Source organism: Amblyomma americanum, chromosome 4 (genome assembly GCF_052857255.1).
Source record: "Amblyomma americanum isolate KBUSLIRL-KWMA chromosome 4, ASM5285725v1, whole genome shotgun sequence".
Classification (NCBI taxonomy): domain Eukaryota; kingdom Metazoa; phylum Arthropoda; class Arachnida; order Ixodida; family Ixodidae; genus Amblyomma; species Amblyomma americanum.
The window spans coordinates 193,100,146-193,124,351 of record NC_135500.1 but is presented as its reverse complement, the minus strand read 5'-3'; the positions used below and the strand labels follow the sequence as shown (position 1 = coordinate 193,124,351).

Here is a 24,206-nt window from a genome sequence, read left to right as displayed (position 1 = left end):
TTCCGTGCCAGCCAGACGAAGGTACTGTGTGTAGCGATGTGCATCTATAAGTTCTTGTATAGTGTTGTGCATTCCTAATTTGAAGAGCCTGTCCGTGCTAGTGCTCTTTGGTAGGTTTAGCGCTGCTTTGGTAGCCATGCGGATTAGAGCATTGATCTTGTCTTTATCCGCACAGGAGAGGTTCAGGTAAGGAGTGGCGTAAAGAATGCGGCTAAGCACAAAGGCATGCAGCACCTTGAGATTGTCTGCTTCGTCTAGACCGGCTCGTGAATGTGAAACCCTTCTAAGAAGATGGATGACGGAGTAAGTGGACTGTTTTAGTGCTTTCAGGGTAAGGTTGTTTTCCCCCGTGTCCTGTAAGTGCAGGCCAAGAATGCGGAGGGTAGGTGTTTGCGGTATGGGAGTGTCATGCAGGTAGATCATGATGGGGGAGGTAGGGACGCGCCGCGGGCGGATTATGAGAAGTGCCGATGAGAGGTGCACAAAGGATCCTCAGAGGATTTGTGAACGCGGTGCGTCGACAGTGGTGCGTCGGACAGCGGAGCGCTGTTTCTAAAATTTCATTGAAAATTGGTTTTCGGGGAAAGTAAATGACGCAGTATACCTGTTTGACATGTCTACCAATACGTCCAGCTATGTACAAAGCGCGTAGTGGGCTAGTGGTAGTAGTGCTATTAGTAGCAGTGTTTATTCGGAAATAAAAAGAAATATATAAATCAAAAGGAAGGAAAAGATTTTTGCTTGCCTCGTCGTCTGCCATCACTACGGTGGCACCTGATCTGGGCAGCGGAAATAAAGGATAGCAGGCAGAATGGAGAAATGAAATAAAAGAGGTGAGGGGACAGGAAGAGACGATAGGGGGGAGGTAGCATATACAAATATACTATTTACACAATAATACATATATACAGGCTGCACGCGTAACCGCGTTTTTTTTTTAATTTGCACTCTACGACGTAAATAATGTACGCTTTGTCGTACCACCTACCTTGTACAGACCGCCCCGGCATATCATTCACAGCTTTTGAAAGACAAAACCTCTATCGAATAATCAGAAACACCTCGTGATTTAGTTACACACCCAGGCCTTCGACTTTTTCTTTTTTTTTAATATTAACAACTGCATTAAAAAAAGAGGCTGGTCAGTTGAGTGCCGCACGCACTGACTGGGTGCACTGTACGTTGGGATTAGCGGACATAGTGAGATATCGGTCACGTTTTTACGACTAATTAGACAAATTTTGTTGTTTCTTGATCTTACTTTCAACTGCAATTTTGAGAAGTGTTTTGATTAGAGATTAATACATGAGAGAAATAGGAAAATATTGTATGAAAGCGTTTGTCATCCATGACGTCTCATCGCAATGTGAAAATATACAGGCTGCCGCACCTGTATACTTAGCAATCCGTACACTTCTCCAAATGGAAACAACGCATCCCGTCAGACAGCCGCGATAAGAAAGCCGCCAACGTCAGCCGCAGATGAGTTTCCCACTGGCGCCCCTGCGGTCACTGAACCCTTAATGTGTGCCCCCCGCGAGGAATCACAAGCTGCTTGGAAATTTTCCCGACGTAACTAACATGTCCGCGGAAAGCTGACATCTCGGCTCTGGAACTGAATTGATAGTCTGAACTCCCCGAACATATCCCAGTGTATACGTTTGTACGACGCTTGACAAGTCTGCTTTCCTGCGCTGATGACATCTTGACAAAAAAAGTCAATAGGATAGTGAGCGCACCGTGGAATTCGAAACCGATCTGTCACTGAAATGCGGCATCTTTTCCGGGTGTGGAGGAAGTAATGAATTCTTTAGGGCATTGGCGTGCCAGAAAAGCAGGGGGCGCCAGTAGACGACCACCGGAAGCCTAGTGCGCGTGGTTGGCCGCTTGGCGCCATAAAGCAACGGACCACAAACGGGACCACAAAAATCCAAATTCCCCCAGCTAGCTATCTCAACAAAGCGTTAAGTAAGGTGTAGAATGGAAAGCTTTTAAGTTTTGGCTCCCGTTCATGGTCGGCACTCGAGTAGACGTTCTCGTCCCGTTCAGATTTAGCAGATAAAGGTTCGAACCGGTTTCTTTTACATCTTATTTATATTTTCTGAGAGGACCAATAAAAGGGTTCGAACCGGTTTACTGCACGGGCACAAGGACACACGGAAGGGAAGAAACTGATAAGACTCCCAGGCGTTCCGCAGTTCCTTGGCGCAGCAGCTATGACTTAGATGCTGCGCAAATAACTGCCTTAAACCCTCTGATGCCCGGCGCATAGCCTATGATAAATACTGTGCAAAAAATGTGCTAACTTTCATTTCTGCTCGCATAACTATACATTAAATGCTAATATACTTGAAGAAACGCCTTTCCAACACATTTATTAAAGCAAGGCCAAAGTGTCAGCTAGCTGCCAGAGATGCAGCAGGCGTGCTGAAACATATACTCATGCAAAAGCTAATCTTAATCGCAAAGCATCCCACAATTTCTGTGTTCGTAATGCTGCACGGGCCGATAATGGCACAGCTTTCAATTTCGTTTTTGATTTACTGTATGCGCCCGCCGCGGGGGCTCAGTTGTTAGGACGCTCGGCTACTGATCCGGAGCTCCCGGATTCGAACCCGACCACGGCCGCTGCGTTTCGATGGAGGCGAAACGCTAAGGCGCCCGTGTGCTGTGCGATGTCAGTGCACGTTAGAGATCCCCAGGTGGTCGAAATTATTCCGGAGCCCTCCACTACGGCACCTCTTTCTTCCTTTCTTCTTTCACTGCCTTCTTTACCCCTTCCCTTACGGCGCGGTTCAGGTGTCCGCCGATATATGAGACAGATACTGCGCTATTTCCTTTCCCTCAAAAACCAATTTCAAACCAATTTACTGTATGCACCTAGTCATCTCATCAAAATTAGCTAAAGCTATTTATGATATAGTTACGTTGTACTTAATATATTCTGATTTTTTTTTACAGTTCTGCAGTGAAGGAGCCAGTAGTGATGAAATCATTAAAGTTCCAAACTTTTATCCCACGTTTACAATGTCTGCATATTTGGAATGAAGCCTTTAACGGAGACACGGTTCTCACCGAGCGCCTACAGCTGGCCACATAAAATGTCCGCGACGTCTGTGCAGAAGTGGTTGTGGCGTTTTTATAAAAATAAAAGGAAAAATATAGCAGCCGGCATCGTTATAACTACCATATATTAATAATAATAATTGGTTTTGGGACACTTGAACCGCGCCGTAAGGGAAGGGATAAAGGAGGGAGTGAAAGAAGAAAGGAAGAAAGAGGTGCCGTAGTGGAGGGCTCCGGAATAATTTCGACCACCTGGGGACCTTTAATGTGCTCTGACCTCGCACAGTACACGGGCGTCTTAGCGTTTTCCCCCCATAAAAACGCAGCCGCCGCGGTCAATATATTTCTCAGAAACCTGATGTGCGGCCAGCGGGGGGTCAAAAACTCCAGGCATAAAAAAAACTGTTTACATCGATGGGAGTCGAACTAGAATCAATTTGTCCAAATAAGACCAATTCGGGCTCATGAATCTCATAGGGTCATTCACTGGGTTGTTCTAGTCCAGCTGGGCGATCCAATCGGGTTCCCAATAAAACAGAAGTTTTCAATCGGTTCTAAATACATATGGAAATTTTCCAATTTTCCAACACAGCTGGACCCACCGATTTTTTCCCCCTCAGAGGAGACAGAAGGATATATGACGACAGAAACGAAAGCAGAGGGGATTGTATTTACAAAAATATCAGCTTATTGCGTGCTCTGATAAAATGAACGGAACTTCTCGCACGCACATGTCCTCCACAGTTGCGTGAGGCATGCGAGAGCAGAAAGTGCCGAAATGCCGTTGTCGCCGCTAGGAAGTTAGGCGGTATATTAGGAACGATTGTTCCTCTGCCACGTTTTTCGTTGCTCGGAAACGTGGGAAGCATTTCTAAAAAAAAAATAACAGAGGGCACTTATAACTGTTCAGGTGCTGTGAAGGCGAAAGCATTAGTGTGTCATCGTGATCGTTCGACATCGACGCAGGTTGCGTGCTAATAATAATAGTTGGTTTTCTGGGGAAAGGAAATGGCGCAGTATCTGTCTCATATATCGTTGGACACCTGAACCGCGCTGTAAGAGAAGGGATAAAGGAGGGAGTGAAAGAAGAAAGGAAGAGAGAGGTTCCGCAGTGGAGGGCTCCGGAATAATTTCGACCACCTGAGGATCTATAAGGTGCACTGACATCGCACAGCACACGGGCGCCTTAGCGTTTTTCCTCCATAAAAACGCAGCCGCCGCGGTCGGGTTCGAACCCGGGAACTCCGGATCAGTAGCCGAAGTTCCCGGGTTCGATCCCGACCGAGGTTGCGTGCTGAGCAATGAAACGAAGCATACGGGAGGTGTGGGGTTCGATCCCCAGTGCTGCCGGATACCCACCGGTGATACAATGAGTACAAGCTTTCCCCTGGCCTGGTGCTCGGCTTACCAGGGGTGAAATGCTTGGAAAATGGGTCTTTGACCCCAATTTGAGTAATCGAAAATGCCTTGTGCCATGGCGCTCTTTGGCTGCCCTTGCGCCATAAAAATTCATTGTCATTATCAGAACTGAAACGAAGATGCGCCTCCGAACGCTGAGACCACAAAAGTCCGATTGAAACAATTGGACACTCGGTTGGAATACCTGTCGCGAGATATAGCCTCCAAACTGACTAAGAGGCGAATGCCAGCCATATACAACGAAAAATATATGACACCACCCGCAACGGTGTACGACGAACGGCTGCGTAACAATTTTGATATGAAAATTGGTTTCGGAGGAAAGGAAATAACGCAGTAACTGCCTCACGTCTTCGTGGACACTTCAACCGCGCCTTAAGGGAAGAGATAAAGATGATGATTATGGATTTTTATGGCGCATGGGCATCTATGGCCAAAGAGCGTCATGGCACAAGGTATTTTCGATTTCTCAAGGTGGGGTCGAAGACCCATTTCCCAAGCATTTCGCCCTAAATAAGCCGAGCACCAGACCAGGGGAAAGCTTGCACCCATTGTATCACCAGTGGGTACCCGGCGGCACTGGAGATCGAACCCCGCACCTCCCGCATGCGAGGCGGATGCTCAACCACTTGGCATACAATTGAAGTTGCGTATGTCGTCGGTTCGAATCCCTGTCGCAAGCTGGCCTCCAACTTGCGCCACATTCAGGTCAGCCAGTGGGGTTGGGGGCGGGATAAATACAGAAGAACGACATTTATATGATTGCCTGAAATGGCGGTGCTCGACTAGCTGTGCACGTCGTACGGCTGCTTGATGACATCACCCTATTTTTATTGCCCTCGCTGGGATTTTTTGTACCATCTGCGAGCACACGGCAATGGCTTTTCTCGTAATGTGATTAGTGGTGCTTTGGCGTCAAAATGGTGGCAGAAGCGCTCAGCTGGAATCTACCGAACAAGCCCAGCCAACCGCAACAGTTCCGACCATCGCTAGCAGCATTACCGCAAGCAGTGCCGTCGCTCCATGCATTATCGAATTGACACCGCGCCGTGAGGGTGGCGGCAGGCTAGCAAGTATTCTGTAATGACCATACGTGGACCTAACTACACCACTGCAATCTACAGGAGCCGGAGAGACCGTACGAAGTTGCGTTAGAGGACGAGATACCGTTCTTCCGTCAACGACGGCCGATCATTACAAATACGGCTCCATTTTGTAGCGCGTAGAGAAAATGACCTTCAAAGAACCGCAGCTAGTTGCTATGCGCCGTACCATGTGACGCGCCGCGCTACCGTGGCTATTCTAGTTCACTGTAACGTGGCTGACGCGGAGAGCTGGCGGCACTCGCATCTAATCACGTGACTCGTCAGTGGCTCGCCGCCGCGCTACAGTAGCCACGCGCTCGCTTCGCCTCACAGCTGAGCCTAACCACGTGACTCACGTTCGCCTAAATATAAATGCGGGCGTTGCTTGGTGTCCTACAGAGCTATGGAAGAGCCACGGGCGGGTCCCAGCCGTGAGACTGTATCGACGACGACAGGTAGAGTCGGACCACCCTGCAGATTCTGGGCGCCGAGAACTGTCTAACCATGCTTAACCAAGCTTTCGCTCCGTATAACTAGGCTCAGCCGAATTGAACCTCAGCCATTTTTTTTCTGGCCACTTTACAGTACACGCATTGCAGCTTTTTCATTCTCACCTGGGTGCCATTCGTGTAAGTGTGGTGTTTCGCTGGGTCTGTTAATCAGCATCATCATCATCAGCCCTACTACACCCACTGCAGGGCAAAGGCCTCTCCCATGTCTCTCCAATTAACCCTATCCTTTGCCAGCTGCATCCACCCTTTGCCTGCAAACTTCTTAATCTCATCCGCCCATCTAACCTTCTGCCGCCCCCTGCTACGCTTACTTTCTCTTGGAACCCACTCCGTTACCCTTAAAGACCAGCGGTTATCTTGCCTTCGCATTACATGCCCTGCCCAAGCCCATTTCTTTCTCTTGATTTCGACTAGGACGTCATTAACCCGTGTTTGTTCCCTCACCCACTCTGCCCGCTTCCGATCTCTTAACGTTACACCTATCATTTTTCTTTCCATGGCTCGCTGCGTTGTCCTTAACTTAAGCTGAACTCTTTTCGTTAGCCTCCATGTTTCTGCCCCGTAGGTGAGTACCGGTAAGATTATGCTGTTGTACACTTTCCTCTTGAGGGAAATTGGTAAACTGCCACTCATGATCTGCGAGAATTTGCCATATACGCTCCACCCCATTTTTATCCTTCTAGTTATCTCCCTCTCATGATCCGGATCAGCTGTCACTACCTGCCCTAAGTAGACGTATTCCGGCACCATTTCTAGGCTCTCGCTGCCAATTGTGAACTGTTGTTCCCTTGCTAGGCTGTTGAACATTACCTTGGTTTTCTGCATGTTAATTTTTAGACCCATCGATCTGCTCTGCCTGTCTAACTCGTTGATCATGATTTGCAGTTCACCTCCTGAGTGACTCAGCAAGGCAATGTCATCGGCAAATCTCAGATTATTTAGGTATTCTCCATTTATTCTTATTCCCAACTCTTCCCAATTCAGGCCTCGAAATACCTCCTGCAATAGGGGGAGATAAATACGTTCTCCCCGCTTAACCGCGGCTGACACAGTTCAAAACCGCCAGAACCCACCGCGTGATCGCGTACGCTATACCGAGTGCACGCCGACCACGGCGGGCCTTGCTCTGAGGGAACAAACGAACGACACATTGGCTGAAACAAACAGGTATTTATTGCTACAACAATAACGCCAGCTAGCAACAAAATACGCTCAGGAATAGAGGCCGTCCGACTCAGTGCGAATGTTCGCCCACGCTAGGGCAAGGGATACTCCGAGGCCAGACGGGACGAGATACGGGAGCAAGTCTCCTCGCCACTTCCCTGCCCCGCTGGCAAAGAGCGGGGCCACGAGCGACACGTCCGCTCGTGCCGACGATCCCAGCCGATGAGGCTCTCTCCAGCGCAAGGCACCTCTCGCGCTGCGAAGCTGGCGCCCTCTCTTGTTAGTTAACTAACAAGGGAATGCGCACCTATCGAGGCGAAGCTTGTGCTGCACGGTGCATCGCGGGAAAACAAACGAAAAGGGAAGGCTGCGGGCCGAGTCCCCACAGGTCGAGTGATTTAGCCTACCGAATACTGTCACCGCGCATATGAGCAGATGGCGCCGACGTTCCGGTTCCTGATCCAGTGATCAAAACTCGAATACAAGTCAGGTTATTCGGCAAGAGGTTCCATTATACGAGTATAGGCATGATGATTTTGCAGGACATGAAATGCCGTTTTTTGCAGATTATTTATTTTGCAGCCAATACTAAAATGGCAGGTTTTTCAGCAAAACTTTTACACAATAATTTTTTTCATAATATATTACAATTCCAGTGCCTCCTATGCAGCACTTTCATGTCCGAGCAAGACCTGCCTGTCTTTGGTTTGCACATTACAACATTCATTAAACGTCACAGCGATTTTAAGCTCGGAATAGCCTTGGAGTGAAAAATCGTTATCGCGGGTAACGGTGGATACACTGATGCTACTAAAACGTCCGGTCGCTACCCGTGTTTTGGCTTCTCGATCGCTTCCGAAATGTACTGGTTGAACTTGGCCTCAAATAGTCGAATCCGGGTATACAAAACTCGGAGAACGCAGAGTAGTTCGATATACAAAAATGGCAATACTCTTCTCTGCATCTTGAAGCAAGAATACATTGCATCCAGACTAATGACACGCTTCTTGCAGCGACATGACACCCGACAGCATGCTAGTAGGACACCGGTCCGTAGGCGTTGCTAGGCCTAACCTTCTTCGCGTCGAACTGACAGCGGACGGTGGTTTCCAACTAGTTACACATAAGAGGTCTAATCCTGTCACTAGTACACGACAAAAAGAACAGTGTCTCATCAAGATAAGGTGCAGTTGGTATCGGTAATGGATTCGTCAACGAAGCTATAGGCTTTAGTCTGGTTAGCTTCACCGCATGACAGCGATGTGGCGTCTAAAACGAGTACAGGAGACCGAAGGCCACCTCCAATCACGCCCCATGTTCATCTCGCCACGCCGTATCAAAGCGCACGAGCTGCCAGCCGGTGCCCAAGGCCGCGCAGCCAGCCCGTCTCCGCGAACAAAATGTGCCCGAAAAGTGCGTTAGAAGGGCCACGGTGGACGTTCGACATATCGAACGGCCGGCGAAACTGGAGTTTTATATACGTGCGTAAGTAAAAAAAAAAAATCTACACATTTCGGTCTGCATTTTATTTACACAAAGGTAGGAGGTGCAAACATAACTTTTTTATACTATTCTGCCTTTTCAACGCATTCAACGACGCGTGCACCATTTGGCCTCGATTGCATTTGCTTTCCAGCTATTGCACCGTAAACATCCGCTCCACTAGCAGTTTGCACCGTGGAAGTACAAGCAGTGATCAGATTTCTCTGGTCAGAAGACATGAAAGGGGCTGAAATTCATGAGTTTGTAAGGTACTAGAGCACCCTGCCCACAGTCCGTATCTCACTCCCTCAGACTTTCATGTTAGGCCACTTAAGGATGCATTGCAAGGTAATCGATTTCCCACAGACCTAGACGCGGGGGTTAACTGTGGCTTCAAACCAACTAAAAATCTTCAAAGGAATATACAGGCTTGTGGCCCAATGGATGATGTGCACTGAAAGGAAGAGGGCACGTGAACGTTTTACACCTACATCTGCATAAACAAACTTACCCTCCAACTATGCAACTACACTATATAACACAGGATTTTCAATGGGAATGTGTGTTTGATACAGGCAGATTGCAGAAATCTCGAACATGCATCCCTGCACAAGTGAACCCCTTCACCATGGGTGCCAGACTGGCTTTGGGGGAAGAAATTATGTGCTGTGCTGAAGAATCCTGCAACGTAATAAATCCTTCACACTCCTGCATTGTGCTGCCGTAGCCATCAAGGTTCTCCCAAGCCACTTCTTTGCGACGGGGGTGTGTGAGAAAAACTTAAGGGGGTGGGGGTACATGTTGCGGGACTGGGAGTGGGGCACTCAGTCCAGGGCCACAACAGCGCCCGTCCTGTGTCCTCCTTCATCTTGTCCTACGCTGTTCGCGCTGTTTTACTAAAGATCCACAACAGCCTTTGACGCTGCTTCAGTCCGGCAAACGAGCAAACACTGGGCCTCCAGATCGGGTGCGCGAAGAGCTCTCGCAGTCCGCTTCAGTTGGCGCTAGTACACGAGGGGCTGCTTGAACAGCTTGGCAGGCCCGGATTGTGTGGTAAAGTTGCTAAAGCCCTACAGAGTGGACATTCAGGACGACAGCGGGCTGGGAAAATATGGAAGAAAGGCAGGGGAAGAGTCAGGAGGATTCGGAGAGAATGAAACAGCTGTGACAAGCTTTCTGTGGTATAGCCAAGGGTAGGCAGAAAAGGGAAGGAGACAGACCTTCGTCCACGGTCGGGGAGTACATGCACATGCAGGGCACAAGGATTACAACAGAAATCTGCAGCACTGCAACCAACTTCTACTCGCAGGAGGAACTGCACCGCCATATCAGCGTTTTTTCTTCGCAGGGAAGCAGACTTCTACACTTCTGCAACCCGCCAAATATTCGGACTCTACTGTAAAGCATCGTCACAAACAAAAAGCTAGAAATTAGTTTAAAAACCCAGCTGCTGGAAAACACTTTTTGCAATAAGCACAAGACATACACTAATTTTTGTTCAGTGCCAGCTTTGCCGAAAGAAAGTGTTTATAAGGCTTATTTATGGAAGAGTTTCATTTAATCAGATTTGTTAGAAATCTGTTCGGGGTGCAAAAATTTGTTGAAATTGGGTTGTAATTAAAAACCCAGGGTTCTTGCATGCTATGCCAAAGCTCTGTTAATGACTGACCTGCTTGAGCTCTCAAGTGACCTTCAAGCTTCTCAAGTGACCCACAGAAGAGTGCACAGACTGCAGTTTAAGTGGAAGGAGTGGCTGTGTTGACATAAATGGCTGCCGCACGCTAGCCATGAAGCAGTTAGCGCTCAAGCACGATTTATACTTGAAAAAAGCAGGTTCCAACTTTGCCATAGCGTTTTCTTCACTATATCTTTAATGTGAACAGCTGCGGCATCCCGATCAGCCCAGCGAGTAGCAAAGGACAACACTCATCCACTGATTTGTTATGATGGCACGATTACAGGCTAAGAGCATCAGCATCATCAGCCTGACTATGTCCACTGCAGGGCAAAGGCTTCTCACGTCTCGCCAATTGACCCTGTCCTTTGCCAGCTGCGTCCACCGTATGCCCGCAAAGTTCATTATCTCATGCACCCACCTGACTTTCTGCCGCCCCCTGCTACGCTTGCCTGAAGGGCAAGTTCCTAATATCCTGCATTTGTTCAGTATGTATGAAGGGCAGTAGTGCACAGGGGTTAGAAATCAAGGAGCGACAAGGGGAGCATGTGCCATTTGCAGCATCTTTTTATTTCAAACAACACGGCACCAATCAATCACTTCGCATAGAAAAAAAAAATTCAAAGGAACAAGGACGAGTGCGAGTCGAACTCAAGGAAATCAACAAGGCGCTCACCGGGGACAAAAAGGTCCCCCCCGCGAAGGCGGCAGCCGATGATGGACCTCACAATTGCGAGGCGACACGTTTCACCCGGACGTCATTAAATACGTTCTTCGTGAGACTGCATGTGTGTGTATGTGTGTGTGAGTGCCTGTGTTCTGTGCGTGCACATGTGAGCGTTGTTGTACAAAAGGCTTCTCAGGCATCACCCGCAGTAAGGCTAGGCCCGACCTTTTGAAAAGAAAGAAAAACACACCGTAAAGTTCATTCGGCACTCTGTTACTCCTGAATTCAGCAAATGTGCCATCGGGTAACCAGTCACGCCCGATGCAATGGCACTGCCTTTACACCAGAGCTCTGCCTACCAAGCACGCCTGAGCGGCTTGTGCTACTTTCCACACAAACCTGGAGCATGCGTCACCACCATTCTGCCTTGCCAATCACTTTTTCTCTACTCACAAGCAACCTACTTCACATTCCTCCTGCTGCCCTGCAATGCACACCACTCTCAAAGCAGTGATGCTTTTGTAGAATGAATGAGATAACTACACTTGGGCTGCTGTCCTTCTCATAAGATAGGAGGATTTCAATCACTGCTCCCACCTGGAAAGTTGAGCTGCTCGCATAATCCCCTGCTGTAAAACAATGCATGCTATTGTAAACGGCAAAAACCAGCAAGCATCTAAGGCCCTGTTCAACAGTTTCCCTTCCTCGAATGCTATGCCTCAACACAAATACCTCAGCCCCAAAAAACCATATTGCTGCAAATGCTCACCTAACACTGCACCCTTCAGATGGGATTTGCAAGAACATTCACAGTCTTAGCACTGAATTCTGCAAGTGTAATATTGCTTTTGCAATAGAATTCTATCCTTAAAACATTCCTAGAGATGTAGCTTTACGTTCCAACTTTTATCCTAGGTGTCAAAGAAACCTCACCGCAAGAAAGAGACAACTAGTTTGCATAAAACGATCTTTGCGGCTCAGCAGCAAGTACTGTCCAGATCTTCGGTTCCAAGGTTAGCCCTAATATAAACAGCAGATGTTGGATGCTGCCTGCTTTGCCTCAGGCTTGTGCTCGCACTACCAAGGGTCAGGCCTCCCAATGTCACAGCACACAAGGCAGACTGTTCAGCACATCTATTCAGTACCAAAAACAAGCATCGCATTGAAGGATGACACAGATTCTGTGCCGGTGGTACCTAAGACATCCCCAAAGAGGGGTCCTTTGTTCTGGCATGCCACAATAGTCTTTTCACTGCCAGGAAAAAAACAAAACGAAATACCGCACATACCCAGTCCCAAACACTCCAACAAACCCACCAGCTGTGTGTGTTCAGAGTCCAAAAAAGGACATACTCCTTGCTTTATTCTGCAGCTTCGGTGCTTTCACCACCATCGTCCGATGGCACCGGTCACACACACGGCCACTACGTGTGGTGCCACGGTCGGGAAGAGCAAGTCTGCAAGATGATTTCTACGACGGTGGTAGTCTCGCCCCGCACGATTGGCAGGGCTGGGCATGCCACACACAGAGAAGAGAGGAAGGGCCACTGCCCGCGAGCCACGCCTAGCGGAGGCACTGGATGAGGAGGGGACTTGCATGGCATGGCCAATGACCCCGGGGTCATTCCTCTGGCCGTACATGGTTGGCTGACGACTGCGGGGGCCGGAAGGCTGTGGCCAGTGGGAAGCGCTCGTGACAAGTGGCGCTAAACTGCGCCAGCTCCGCTTCGCATGGGCCCATGTCTCCTCTGGACAGGCACTCAAGTGTCCGCAAGCAGTTCTGCACAGGTCAGAATGGACAAAGATGCAGCTCAGTTAATGGCACCAAAATGTTCATACACAAAAACAAGTGAGGACACAGCAACACCCTGAATGACTGAGAATGGCTTGCTGCATGAAGTGCCATTTAACATAAGCACATCACAATGTTTGCATGATGACGAAAAACAAGCAGCATAATCTTTCCCATGAAATTCCAATAATTTTTCTTTTACTCATTAAGATGACTTTCAGAAGCTAGGCGAAGATACAGTGCAATTACAGCACTACGGGCCTAAGTGTTTACATGAAAAACATATTTTCAAGTATAAAAGCAACACTGTGATGGATGGCTCTGGATTAATCTTGGCCACCGAGGTTTCTTTTTATATTACACACTGAACAGTGACATAAAGATGAAAAAAATGCAGACTGAAAACAAGTCTCACCTCAATGGTGACACCTTCGAGATCGTTGTTAAGTGATGTCACCATCTGCAGGGCCTGCTTCTGCTTGGATTTATCCAAGAAGTACATCATACGGCAACCTGGGCAAAGCAACAAACAAGGCTCCAATGGCTGCAAACTAGACTGCACTGCGGAATACAAGGCAATGCACAATGCATAGGGCATACTGCTGATGCAGGGAAGAGAATGGTGGACGCACCTTCAAGGAGATGTGGGAACGAGCGTGAATGTTGAGCCAGGAATTCCTCATTCAGCTGCTGTGCATTCTTTGACTGGTAGACTTCAGCCATTTCTTTCTCCAGAACAGTCACAATGGGACCAGGAAGGTCTTTTCTTTGAGAAACTGCATGAACAAGGCAAAAAAGCATGGTGATCAGTCAAGCTCAGTGTGCTGTAAGTCCACAGACAAATATAAAAGCACACTGCTCACACACAAACCAATCTGACACATATACTACAGAGCACCCCAAGAAATAACTCCATCAGCTAACACAATGGGCGAGAAACATTTGCACAACAATGGATGGCCTTAACCCTTCAAATGCCAACCTCCAGCCGTGCTCTCCGTGAAAGATCATACCAATATCTCCAATGACAAGTCATACTTGTCCAGCCCGATGTTGCGCTGCTCCCACTGCCATAAACGAGTTATGATTGGCAATTGTGTTGCTTGCAACTTGCTACACTAGAGGGGAGCAGTTATCCACGAAAAAACGCGTTTTGCACCTTCAAAGCGTGTTTTAAGCCTGACAACAGTAATGTCATTATGGTGTCACACAAGAAGAATGCCGGTGGCCAAGATGTCCAGAGAAAACGAGCTGCTTCTTGGAACAGTTCTAAAAGCAGCTTTGCTGATGATCTAGAGTTTGTTTCCAGCGGTGACTCCGACTTCGTTTGCGAGCTGGAGATGGCTTCAGATGACGAGAGAAATGGTGGAGAGGATGATGAAACCTTGTTTGTGTTGGACAAAGCAACATCTATACACTTTGCAGTGTCACTGTGTTACAGCGTATTGGATCAAATAAATGCGGCACATTTCAGTTTGTTGCAGCCCATTACTATGGCACGCACTGAGAGAAGGCTACCCTCACGAGCAGCTATTTCTTCTTTAAGGTTTTGTGTTAATTAAAATCAGAAACCAATCAAGTAGTACATTTTCAAAATCAGAATTAGATGAAAAAAATTACGGTTACTTGAAAAAACTTCCCAATTTTAGTACGTTTTTGGCAATTTGGTGGTTAAAGCTCCAATCAATGCTTTCAAAAGAAGAGCTAGAGTCATGATGATGTAAGTGGTGATGGAAGTGAGGTAGCTGTTCACGTCTTTGCAACACAAGGCCTGCCTACAATACGGATCACTCTGACACAGACAATACATTGTGAACACCATACAGATGGCACCCACAAATTGTCATTTATTGCAAGAGAGAATGATATTACTGGTGCCATGTGTGGTGTTACGAACGGCGACAGCCCGTCTGGATTAGCAACCGCGACAGAAAGTCTCGCCTTCTGGCAGCCAACACTTATGCTTCTTCAGGGTGGCTCCGAGCAACGCAATGGTGATCGCTCCCACGCTTGCCACCAAGGACCATGCGAAGTGGACACAGGTGTCAGCTGGTTATAATTAGCAGTCGCCCGGTTGGATTATGGGACCCGAGAGAGAGCGGAGGCCTGAAAGACGCCGCCAGCCGCAGCGAACGAGCTGCAGTTATCTTCCCCAATCGTCATGACAATGTTAGGGAACAAAGGGGCCTCATTTCCGGTGGAAAACGGCGTGCCGAGTACAGCGGCGGGCTAGCGGTCACCGTCCGCAATCTTCGCAAGCATCCCAAAGGACGAAACGACCCCTTTCGGCTTCTCGATCCGACCTTGCGATCTAGCCTGGCGCTTCGACTGTCATCTAAAGAAGAACAGGCGTCAGCAGTGCGTGAGAAACTTCGACTGGCCAGATAACGTCCCTTTCCGCGGACAGCCGTGAATCCGACGGCATCCTCCTCTCTCCCAGGATCGACATGTGAGAGGGCCTGTCCCTATGACGGTGCTGTGAGTTTGTGCATGTGAATGGAAGTTTCAGGCCACTCCCACCCCGGCGAGGGTGTCCTCCACCTAGGGAACTTAGGGACTGAGAACGATATAAAACTCGACAGAGAGTGTGGTGAAAAGGATCTTCCCTTAAGATCCTCCATTCGGAGAGATCTCCACTTTTGATTCTCATGCTTGTAAAAATGTAAATAAACCCTACTGTACAGCTTTCCTCCTTAACGGAGTCCGACAACGTCATTCGGAGACGGGACATGCAGGGCTGAACAAGTCAGCCTACTCAAGGGACCCTCCCTCTCGAACTCTGGTGGCACCGATGGTGTTGAAGCACAATCCCCAACACTGGTGGCCTGTGATGGGCTTGGAGCCCCATCCTCGACAGTGGTTAATGCATGGGATAACCAGGCAGTTCTAAAAGCAGCTTTGCTGATGATCTAGAGTTTGTTTCCAACGGTGACTCCGACTTTGTTTGCGAGCTGGAGATGGCTTCAGATGACGAGAGAAACAATGGAGAGGACGGCAGTTACGTGGTGGATAGTGCACATTCACTACAAATGATGAAAGCTTGTTTGTGTTGGACAAAGCAACAACGTCTATACACTTTGTAGTGTCACTGTGTTACAGCGTATTGGATCAAATAAATGCGGCACATTTCAGTTTGTTGAATGAATATGTAACAGTCGCCCAAACTTCAGCTTTACTGAAATAAAAGCACCCTTGGTGTCGCTCAGCTATTCCAATGCATAATGAATTGGTGCCAAGCCCCTCTCTCTATCAACATTAGGTATAGTGAAGTAGTGTGGCAGCATATTTCCATGAAACGATCTGAACCTAGAAGTGCGCTCAACTTTTCCAAGAACTAAATTGTACACTTTTCCCAGTGAAATTTCATGACTAACCATGCCAGCGCCACAATATACTGAAAAAAGAAATGTAGGCAACTTAAATCCTCAACAAACACATTTTGTCCCGATCTAAGCCCCCCCCCTAATCTGGCTGAGTGCTTTCCTAGTAACCTACAGTGCGGTGTCAAACCAACCACGTGCCTGTGAAAATTCAATAGCAGCACACCTGTCTGCAGTGCCACAGCACCAAATTTTGAAAAGATAGAGAGAAAAAAGAACACGAGCCAGCAGAGATGCACAGAACTAAATATGTGCAACCTTCCCCAAGTTCACAGCTCAATGCTACACAAGGCCACAAAGCTGGCTGCCACATGCGAATGATTACCACTACTGGCAAACATTCACTCGCATGTTATATACGTACCAAGGCTGTGGAAGGTGCACATGTGTGCATGCAGCCGTGGACATTGGGGGTCAAGGCGGAATGCGCGCTTGATGGACTGCAACATGAGCAAGGGCCGGTTCTTGCGAAGGTAGATCTCAAAGGCCAGCAAGTGTGTCTCCAGTCGCTGGGCGCCCAACTGCTGCAGTGGCTTCAGGAACTGGATTGCCTGCTCCAGTGGCTCCTCTGTCTGCATTGCATGTGGGCCATCACATTTACACATTTGTTTTTTTTTTCCATGTACATAGTATACCTCTCCCCATCTTCAAGGCGATGTCAAGGGGCATGTCTGCTCCTGCATTTAAGCTTCTGCACATATCTAGCATTTCCACCCTGCCTTTCTTCCAGTGATTAGAGCTCCCTTTGCACATGATGCACCATACACTCAGCAGCAGAACATTACACTCAAACAGGCCAGCCACACCTATGCTGCCGACATAGGCTGAGCCGCATATTCCATACTGCCAATACACACATTTAAACCACAAAAAGAATGATGCTCTGACCCCATAAGCACACAGACACAGCTCTGCAACATGTAATCATTGCGCATCAACAGTGCATCAAAGATGCCGGTTTGTTCCGTCTTTGGTGTGCTGTTGACATACAATGAATATGTAACAACTCGCCCAAACTTCAGCTTTACTCAATGTTTAATGTTTAAATTCTGTGCAGAGAATGAAGCTGCATGTACAGGTATAAGTAATAAGTATAAGTTTTACTAAAGTAATATGAAATGACACATTCAGTTCACATCTACACCTGGCATCAAATTTTTCGCACTCCTGCATCAAACTTCCCATTAAGACTGACAACACATATTGTTTAAATAAGAGGGCAAGCTTTGCATTCCCACCTGGGCTATACCATTGGCCATATTCATACCAATAATGTGTCCCCTTTCTTACTGGTGTGTAATTACTGGTGTAATGCTGCAAAATTTTTTCGGCCCTAAGAAAGCGGCACTTTAAAAAGAATAGAAAAAACCTTGAACCGAAGTAAATTGCAAAAAAAAATAATTAAAACGCAATAGACTGAATCGACTGGAACATGCTAGTAGCGCTGTCGCGGCCGCTGGTGCAAATCGGCACACACCGCCTGTCCGCACCAAACTCCCGATACCTAACGCCGATCTCGGAGGCCGCAACCACTACCGCATATATACACGAGATGGCGACACTTGACCGGCAACTTTGAAGCCGTCAGTCCGCGGTGCGCAGTAGCCAAGCGGACGGCAAATCGGCACGCACCGCCCGCCCATCCGCTCCGAGCTCCCGACAAAATACAACGATCTCGGAGGCCGCGAGCACTACTGCACACAGACACGAGATGGCGACACTTGACCGGTAACTTTGAAGCCGTCAGTTCGCGGTGCGCAGAAGCCAAGCGGAGGGCCGACATAGAAGCCCCAATTTGTTGCAGTACGAATACTCGAAAGTGGACGCTGCACCTAAATACTGGGTCCTTTTTTTTTGCGCTGGACTCGGACGTTTCGATTCGACATGCGGCTTACAACCGGACTGCGAGTCGCGCGCGAAAGCGGGAGAAACGAGAAGAAAAAAAAAAAAAGCGCAGCTTAAAATCGAGACATCATCCTCGTATACATTGTAGCGCATGAAAATGAAAACCAAAGACGACAAAACAAGGCAAGCGTACGACTTATGCAAAACAACTTCGCCCAACTTCCATCCTCCCACGGTGTGGGGATGCCGCAGCACGCCGCTTATGCATACACGCAACACCTACGAAAAATTCCGCACGTTCGCAACTTCATGAGCGCCGGGTGTGGTCGGACACCATGGTTAAGCAGCCTTTCAACAGGGCAACCGTCTGCAGAAAGCTACAAGATGGATTGCCATATCATCACCTCCCGCGCTTTTATTTCGCTTGGGCATGCAGCGGCGTTGCGAAAAACGAAACTTAATAAATGAAGCGGTCGACGCTGTTTCTGGAGATAAGACAAATCAAATTGCGTGGCAACCGGGCAATACAGTTCGAAGTGAACAGGTCGCCGGATCGGTAGACTGCGGAGGCACACGACTGCGCATGATCCAGTTGTCACAAATTCTTAAAACGGACGTCAAAGTGTCTGCCGAGCTTCTCGAGAACGGCGCTGAGTACGGTTGAAGGCCCGATTACAAACAGCACACCTATGCCAAGCAGCCGTGCCAGCTCAGTTGGTAGAGGCGCGCACATGTGGTCCGTAACCAATCCGCTAGCGATGAACGCAGCTAGAGCTCGGGGGCACTCAAACTAGTCTTGCGACGCCGATCGTATTGGCAATCTTGCCTCCAAGAGGTTAAGAGGCGAAAAGAGAAGATAAAAAGGAGGGTTACAAGGCAGGAAAATTAGGTAAGTAAATTTGAGCACTACAAATCAAAGAAAAAAAAAATTGCAGAGGGCACTTAAGCTCCGCCTTCAAGCTGCGATGTGATAGCGTTAATGAATTAATGCCCACATATACGGAAGGTCATTCTCCACTTCACATTCACAGATCCCGGGAGTCCTCATACCCCTCCTGGCGCAGTGGTGCAGCGTTTAAGCGATGCGCCACTGCCCTCTGCGATGGCAGGTGCTCCCAGTGGTGGGCCTTGTGCGACCTAGGTTGCTCTTCCCGAGCGACTGATCATTAATTTAACTGGTATCATTAAGAGCACGGTGGGCAGTTTGCTTACTGTCCGCGGCAGGCAGGTTGTGATGACGCCTAAAAGTCACGTGACCTAATCACCCACCTGCCTCCAAAGTTGCTCTCTGGGCACCAGCTGCCACCAGAGTCAAGCTCGCGACGTTTCGCTCAGAGCGCCGACACTGGATTTTCTGGACAACGAGGCCTTCAGCGCTATCGCGTTAGAAGTGAAAATTGGAGGGGACGTACGACGCGATAGCTTTAATGGGTTACTTCCCATTTATGCGGAACTGGTCATAGCCGACTTAACGTTCACAGATCCCCGGGAGTTCTCATACACCACTCCCGGCGCAGTGGTGCAGCAGTTACGCGATGCGCCCGCAGGCGGTGCCCCCGGTGAGCGTGTGCGACACAGGCTGTTCTTCTCGAACAATCTCTCGCATAAACTGAACCGCCACCTGCCACGGTGGTCAGCGTGCTCATAATCCGGAGCGCAGTTTGTGATGACGTCACAAGACCACGTGCGGTACTCTGAAATGTTATCCAGTGACTCCTGGGGCCACGTGTGCGTTCCCTGGTGCTGATGCCCGCAATTAGCTCACGGGGAAACCAGGCGATTTCAATGACGGCAAGCTACTATTCATACGCTCTTTCAGGTCCCTTTGTCGTCGAAAATACTTTTGTTCGCGCTCGCTAGTGGGCGAAAGGACCGAGGTTCGGGAAATGACATCGCCCCCTACACAAAACGGCTCTACTTTATAACAATTGATTTTTGGGGAAAAGAAGTGGCACAATATCTGTCTTGCATATCGGCGGACACCTGAACCCCGCCATAAGGGAAGGAATAAGGAGGAAGTGAAAGAAGAAAGAGGTGCCATAGTGGAGGGCTCCGGAATAATTTCGGCCACCTGGAGATCTTTAACGTGCACTGACATCGCACAGCACACGGGCGCCTTAGCGTTTTTCCTCCATAAAAACGCAGCCGCCGCGGTCGGGTTCGAACCCGAGAACTCCGGATCAGTAGCCGAGCGCCCTGACCACTGAGCCACCGCGGCAGGTGGCTCAGTGGTTCCTTCAGTGGAACTTCAGGCGAGGTTCCAGCCGGTCTCAACTCACCCTGGCCAGCTTGTCTGGGAGCAGCTCCTCGTCCCGCAGGCCGTCCACTTCCCCGGCGTCCTGCTGCTGCTGGGCCTGCTGCGCCTGCTGGGCCTGGCGCGACTTCTGCTTCTCCTGCGCCAGCGTCTGCTTCTCCTTCTCCTGCTCGGCGCGCCGGCGGGCCTTGCGCTGCTTGCTCTTGAGCTTCTTCAGCTCCCCGGGAGCCATGTTGGCTGCAGAGACAAGAGGGGGAGGTTAGCCCAACAGCTGCATGCTGCCCTGCTGGCTTCCGAGTTGTTGATCAATTCGCTCTCGCCATCACCACACGAGTGAGTGCTCCGGCGAGGTGTGGTGGTCGCGGGTTCGAACCCCGGACCAGGACGAATTGTTCTCAACCACGAAGTTTCTCTGAAAGCTGTATAGCTTTCCTTTTGTATCCGTATGGCTACGCTTAGCTGGGGGTGCTCACGAGTAATTAATCCCTTGGTAGGAAATAGTCGCATGACCCCGGTGAAAGGAGTCGTCAGACACAGCGGCTTTGATAAGCGACAAACTAAACGCACGCTTCCAGGTGGAACAAAAAATGCGCAAGTTTCAGTGGGCTCAAAGCTACACTTGTACGACGCGTCGCTTGGTTAGTGTTTCGTCACGCTTTACCAAGAACGGGCACCTGAAAGAAACGAGGCGGCCACACACACGCGCGCGCCCGGCGTGTTTGCCTAAAAATAACGCTCACGACAGCGCGGGTTTGGCAACACAGCTCCGCGCGGTTTACACACGAACGCATAGGCGCCGTCCTTGGCAGTACCTTCCTCGCCCCGTGCACTGCTGCTGAGGCCATTCGTGTTCTCTGTTATTTACTAAGCTCACTCGCTGCTCGTAACCCCCCTCCCAGTCTTCTGCATCACCGTAAACGCCCAGCCGCTCGAAGGGTACCTGCCGACCGAGCGCGGCTGCGTTAAACGTTCATCACTTGCGCTGGCCAGACGGCGGATTGCCTCTTTTTCCGCCTAAAGCGCACGCCTCGTGTACGCAGCACAAGTTTCGCGCGCGCGCGCACAGGCAGCGCCAATCGGCAAAGAGCAAAGAAAGTGCGGTGGGGGGGGGGGGGGGGGGGTGGCAGGCGATGAATAAAGAAGTGCCTCCCGGCCTTAGCCTCGTTTTCGTTGGTAGTGAGTGGAGAAGCAGCAAAAAGACCGATGAAGGCGGCGGCCATCATGAGCGTTTCCTGATGGCCCGCCCGATAAGGTTCCCACACTAATGGGTAACCCCCCCCCCCCCCCCCGGCCGAGAAACAATTGAGAGATCGCCGGACACCGGAGGGGGCGGGAGAGGGCAAAAGGCACGGGCCGCCGTTACTGCGCATCGCGGGCGAACGACTTATCGTAGACATTTTTATTTTATTTTTCATCACTGCTCGCGCGGCGCTAAGTTCATTTCCCAGCAAAATAAATAAACAAATAAAACAGCGGCGCCCGATCGAGTCGCGCAAACTCGCGGACTCGATCGTTCTCCCGCCAATGACGGACGCAAAGCAAGCGCGGCCAATTCAACCGCGACCGCAAAATGGTCGGGCAATCTGCGCAGCCCAAAACGGTCCCCCGTCGAAGCCGCCCGCCCCGTGATGATGTTTACCAACGATTTATTTCTTTTTATTTTTGAAAGCGCAGCCTTCTTCGCAGGCAATGCGCGCACGCAAACTCGACACCGAAGAAGAACGCGGGGGAGCCACAAAGATGGGCGCTTCGCTTAAGGTGCACCGCTGCCAAACATTGCACACGTCACGAAGAGGAGCAGGACTGCCCGCGAGGGAAGCAGTGCGCAAACAAGGCAGCAACACTGACGCATCCCGATTTTCGCGAGACCGCAAGCGGGCAATCGCCAAACGGTTACGCTCCACGCAGGGCCAAGTAAACAAGGACCTTAAAGGCCGTCAACGCAGAGAGACTGGTACGACAGGCCTGCATCGTCGAAGCGACCTTCAAATGCCGTCGCAGAATGCAGAAAGGTGGGCGAGCACGATTGGACGGGGGGGGGGGGGGGGGGGGGCTTAACTCGCTGCTACTTTTGTCCTTCAAGATAGCACAAGCCTGGTCTAGCTGAGCCTGCTAAAGGCTTCCTCTCGTACTTTACTCCGGTTACTTTTACATTCCGAAAATTAAACAGTGATGAAGAAACCGGAAACGCCGCTTCGTCGCTTAAATAACGCCTTATGAGATTAACAGGAAGCGGCTATTTCCCACCACGATTTATTAGAGCACTGCCGGTAAGATTGGTAAACACTGCTGGACGCTTTCGCAGTCTTCAAATACCGGCAGACGTTCCTTGCAACACGCAATGGCGCACAAGTCGCTGGAGACTCCCTCGTCTCTAGATCCAGGATGCGCATGTATCGACTAAAACCGAAAACGCCGCATTAATCGCTGCCGTACTTGGCGTCACAGCCCGAAAGACATTCAGCTCCTTACCTTAGTATAGCCTCAGCTTAGTAGCGATCTTAGTAGCCTTGTTTACAAAAAAAAAATATCTCTAGAGCTTCATGGGCAAAAACAACCCCTTTGTTCCAGACTACGCCACTCCTACCATGCGATCTGTGCACAAAGGAAACATAAGCAGTGCACAGTACAAGATGCACAGACAGGAGCAAAAGCTTACGGTCACTTTTGAAACAACGCGAAAGAGGGGCACCACGAGCTCATGTCCAGTACTTCGCGCTGTTTAAAAAAACGCGAATGCTCTATTTAATGGTGCCAATACCACGCAACTAGGTCGCGAGGCAGCGCTACAAAAAAAAATTGTTTTAGAGCATACGCGTCCCGTAAACTTCTGCCGCAGGCTGTACGCAACGAAGTTCTTTTCAGTTTTACAGAGAACTTCAATGCAGTAAAGCTAAGAAAGCCTGAAACAACAATCTGCACCTCCAGGCGCACAATGCGCAGAGCAGTGCGCACAATAATGAAACGCTCGCAGCTCTTGGCCCATCATCTTCCCCAGCAGACCACGCAGCAGTGCCGCAGACGACGCGGGCGTCCGTCCTCCCGACGGCGATGGCCGTGCACCAGTGAGAGGGGGGGGGGGGGGGTGGGGGGGGGGAGGCGCCTGTCGCAAGCGCGGATCTGTCATCGGGCCGGTCGTGCGCGCCGGCCGAGAGAGCCTTTCCCACCGACTGCGCGAAGAAGCGTCCTCCAAGCCAAGGCCGCCGCCACGCGGGACACGATCCGGACGGAGAAGAAGAGGCCCCCAACAATTAAGCAACGGAACAGACGCCGCCGGGGTCGCCATTTGCGGGTCGCCCGGTGCTGTCCACCGCGCGTGCATGCGAAATCGAGAGGATGAGAGAGAGACACCACCAGACGACGACCAGCAATAATCCGCCGTGACCCAACTTCGGAGGTTCGAAAGACGGCGATACGCGCGCCGTTTGACAACCGGTCCGGGTGTCCGCAATGCGGCGTCGCTCGCGTGTTCCTGTCAGCGTTGTTAGTCGAGGGACGGTGAGGTGAGCTCGATAGCCGGTCCCGTCCGGACGAAAGAATACGGCGCTTGATCTCCTGCGCGCTGAATTCGTTCGCTGTTTTGCGGGACGCGCAGCCAGCTGCCGCGCTCCAACGCGCGGACGACGCTCCGAGTGGCGGACAGGACGGAGACGTCCACAGCAGCAGCGCAGCGGGAACGCGGGCTTCGTGTGACCCAGCGCGAACCACAGTACGCCATAAATTTCGCGATTTCTCCCCAGCGTTTGCTGGGAATCCCACTCCGAAACGATTTGTCCACAAGCGCTGACGATAAAGTAGGCTTTATTGAGCATGCAGGAGCTGAGGCCTCTTAGGACCGAGTGGAGAGTTCCGGAACGATTAAAGC

At 49.9% G+C, this 24,206-nt stretch overlaps 1 protein-coding gene across 1 annotated transcript in view; it reads right to left on the bottom strand.

Annotated features, from left to right (window-relative positions):
• Positions 1-10,952: 10,952 nt before the first annotated feature.
• Naa15-16 (N-alpha-acetyltransferase 15/16) overlaps positions 10,953-24,206 on the bottom strand; it is a 112,636-nt gene continuing 99,382 nt past the window's right edge. The window contains exons 17-21 of the mRNA XM_077662721.1: positions 20,367-20,578; positions 16,607-16,814; positions 13,495-13,638; positions 13,278-13,375; positions 10,953-12,850 (exon numbers count right to left, since the gene is read on the bottom strand). Coding sequence (XP_077518847.1) covers positions 12,692-12,850; positions 13,278-13,375; positions 13,495-13,638; positions 16,607-16,814; positions 20,367-20,578 — 821 coding nt within the window. The 3' untranslated portion in view covers positions 10,953-12,691. The remainder of the gene's footprint in view (positions 12,851-13,277; positions 13,376-13,494; positions 13,639-16,606; positions 16,815-20,366; positions 20,579-24,206) is intronic.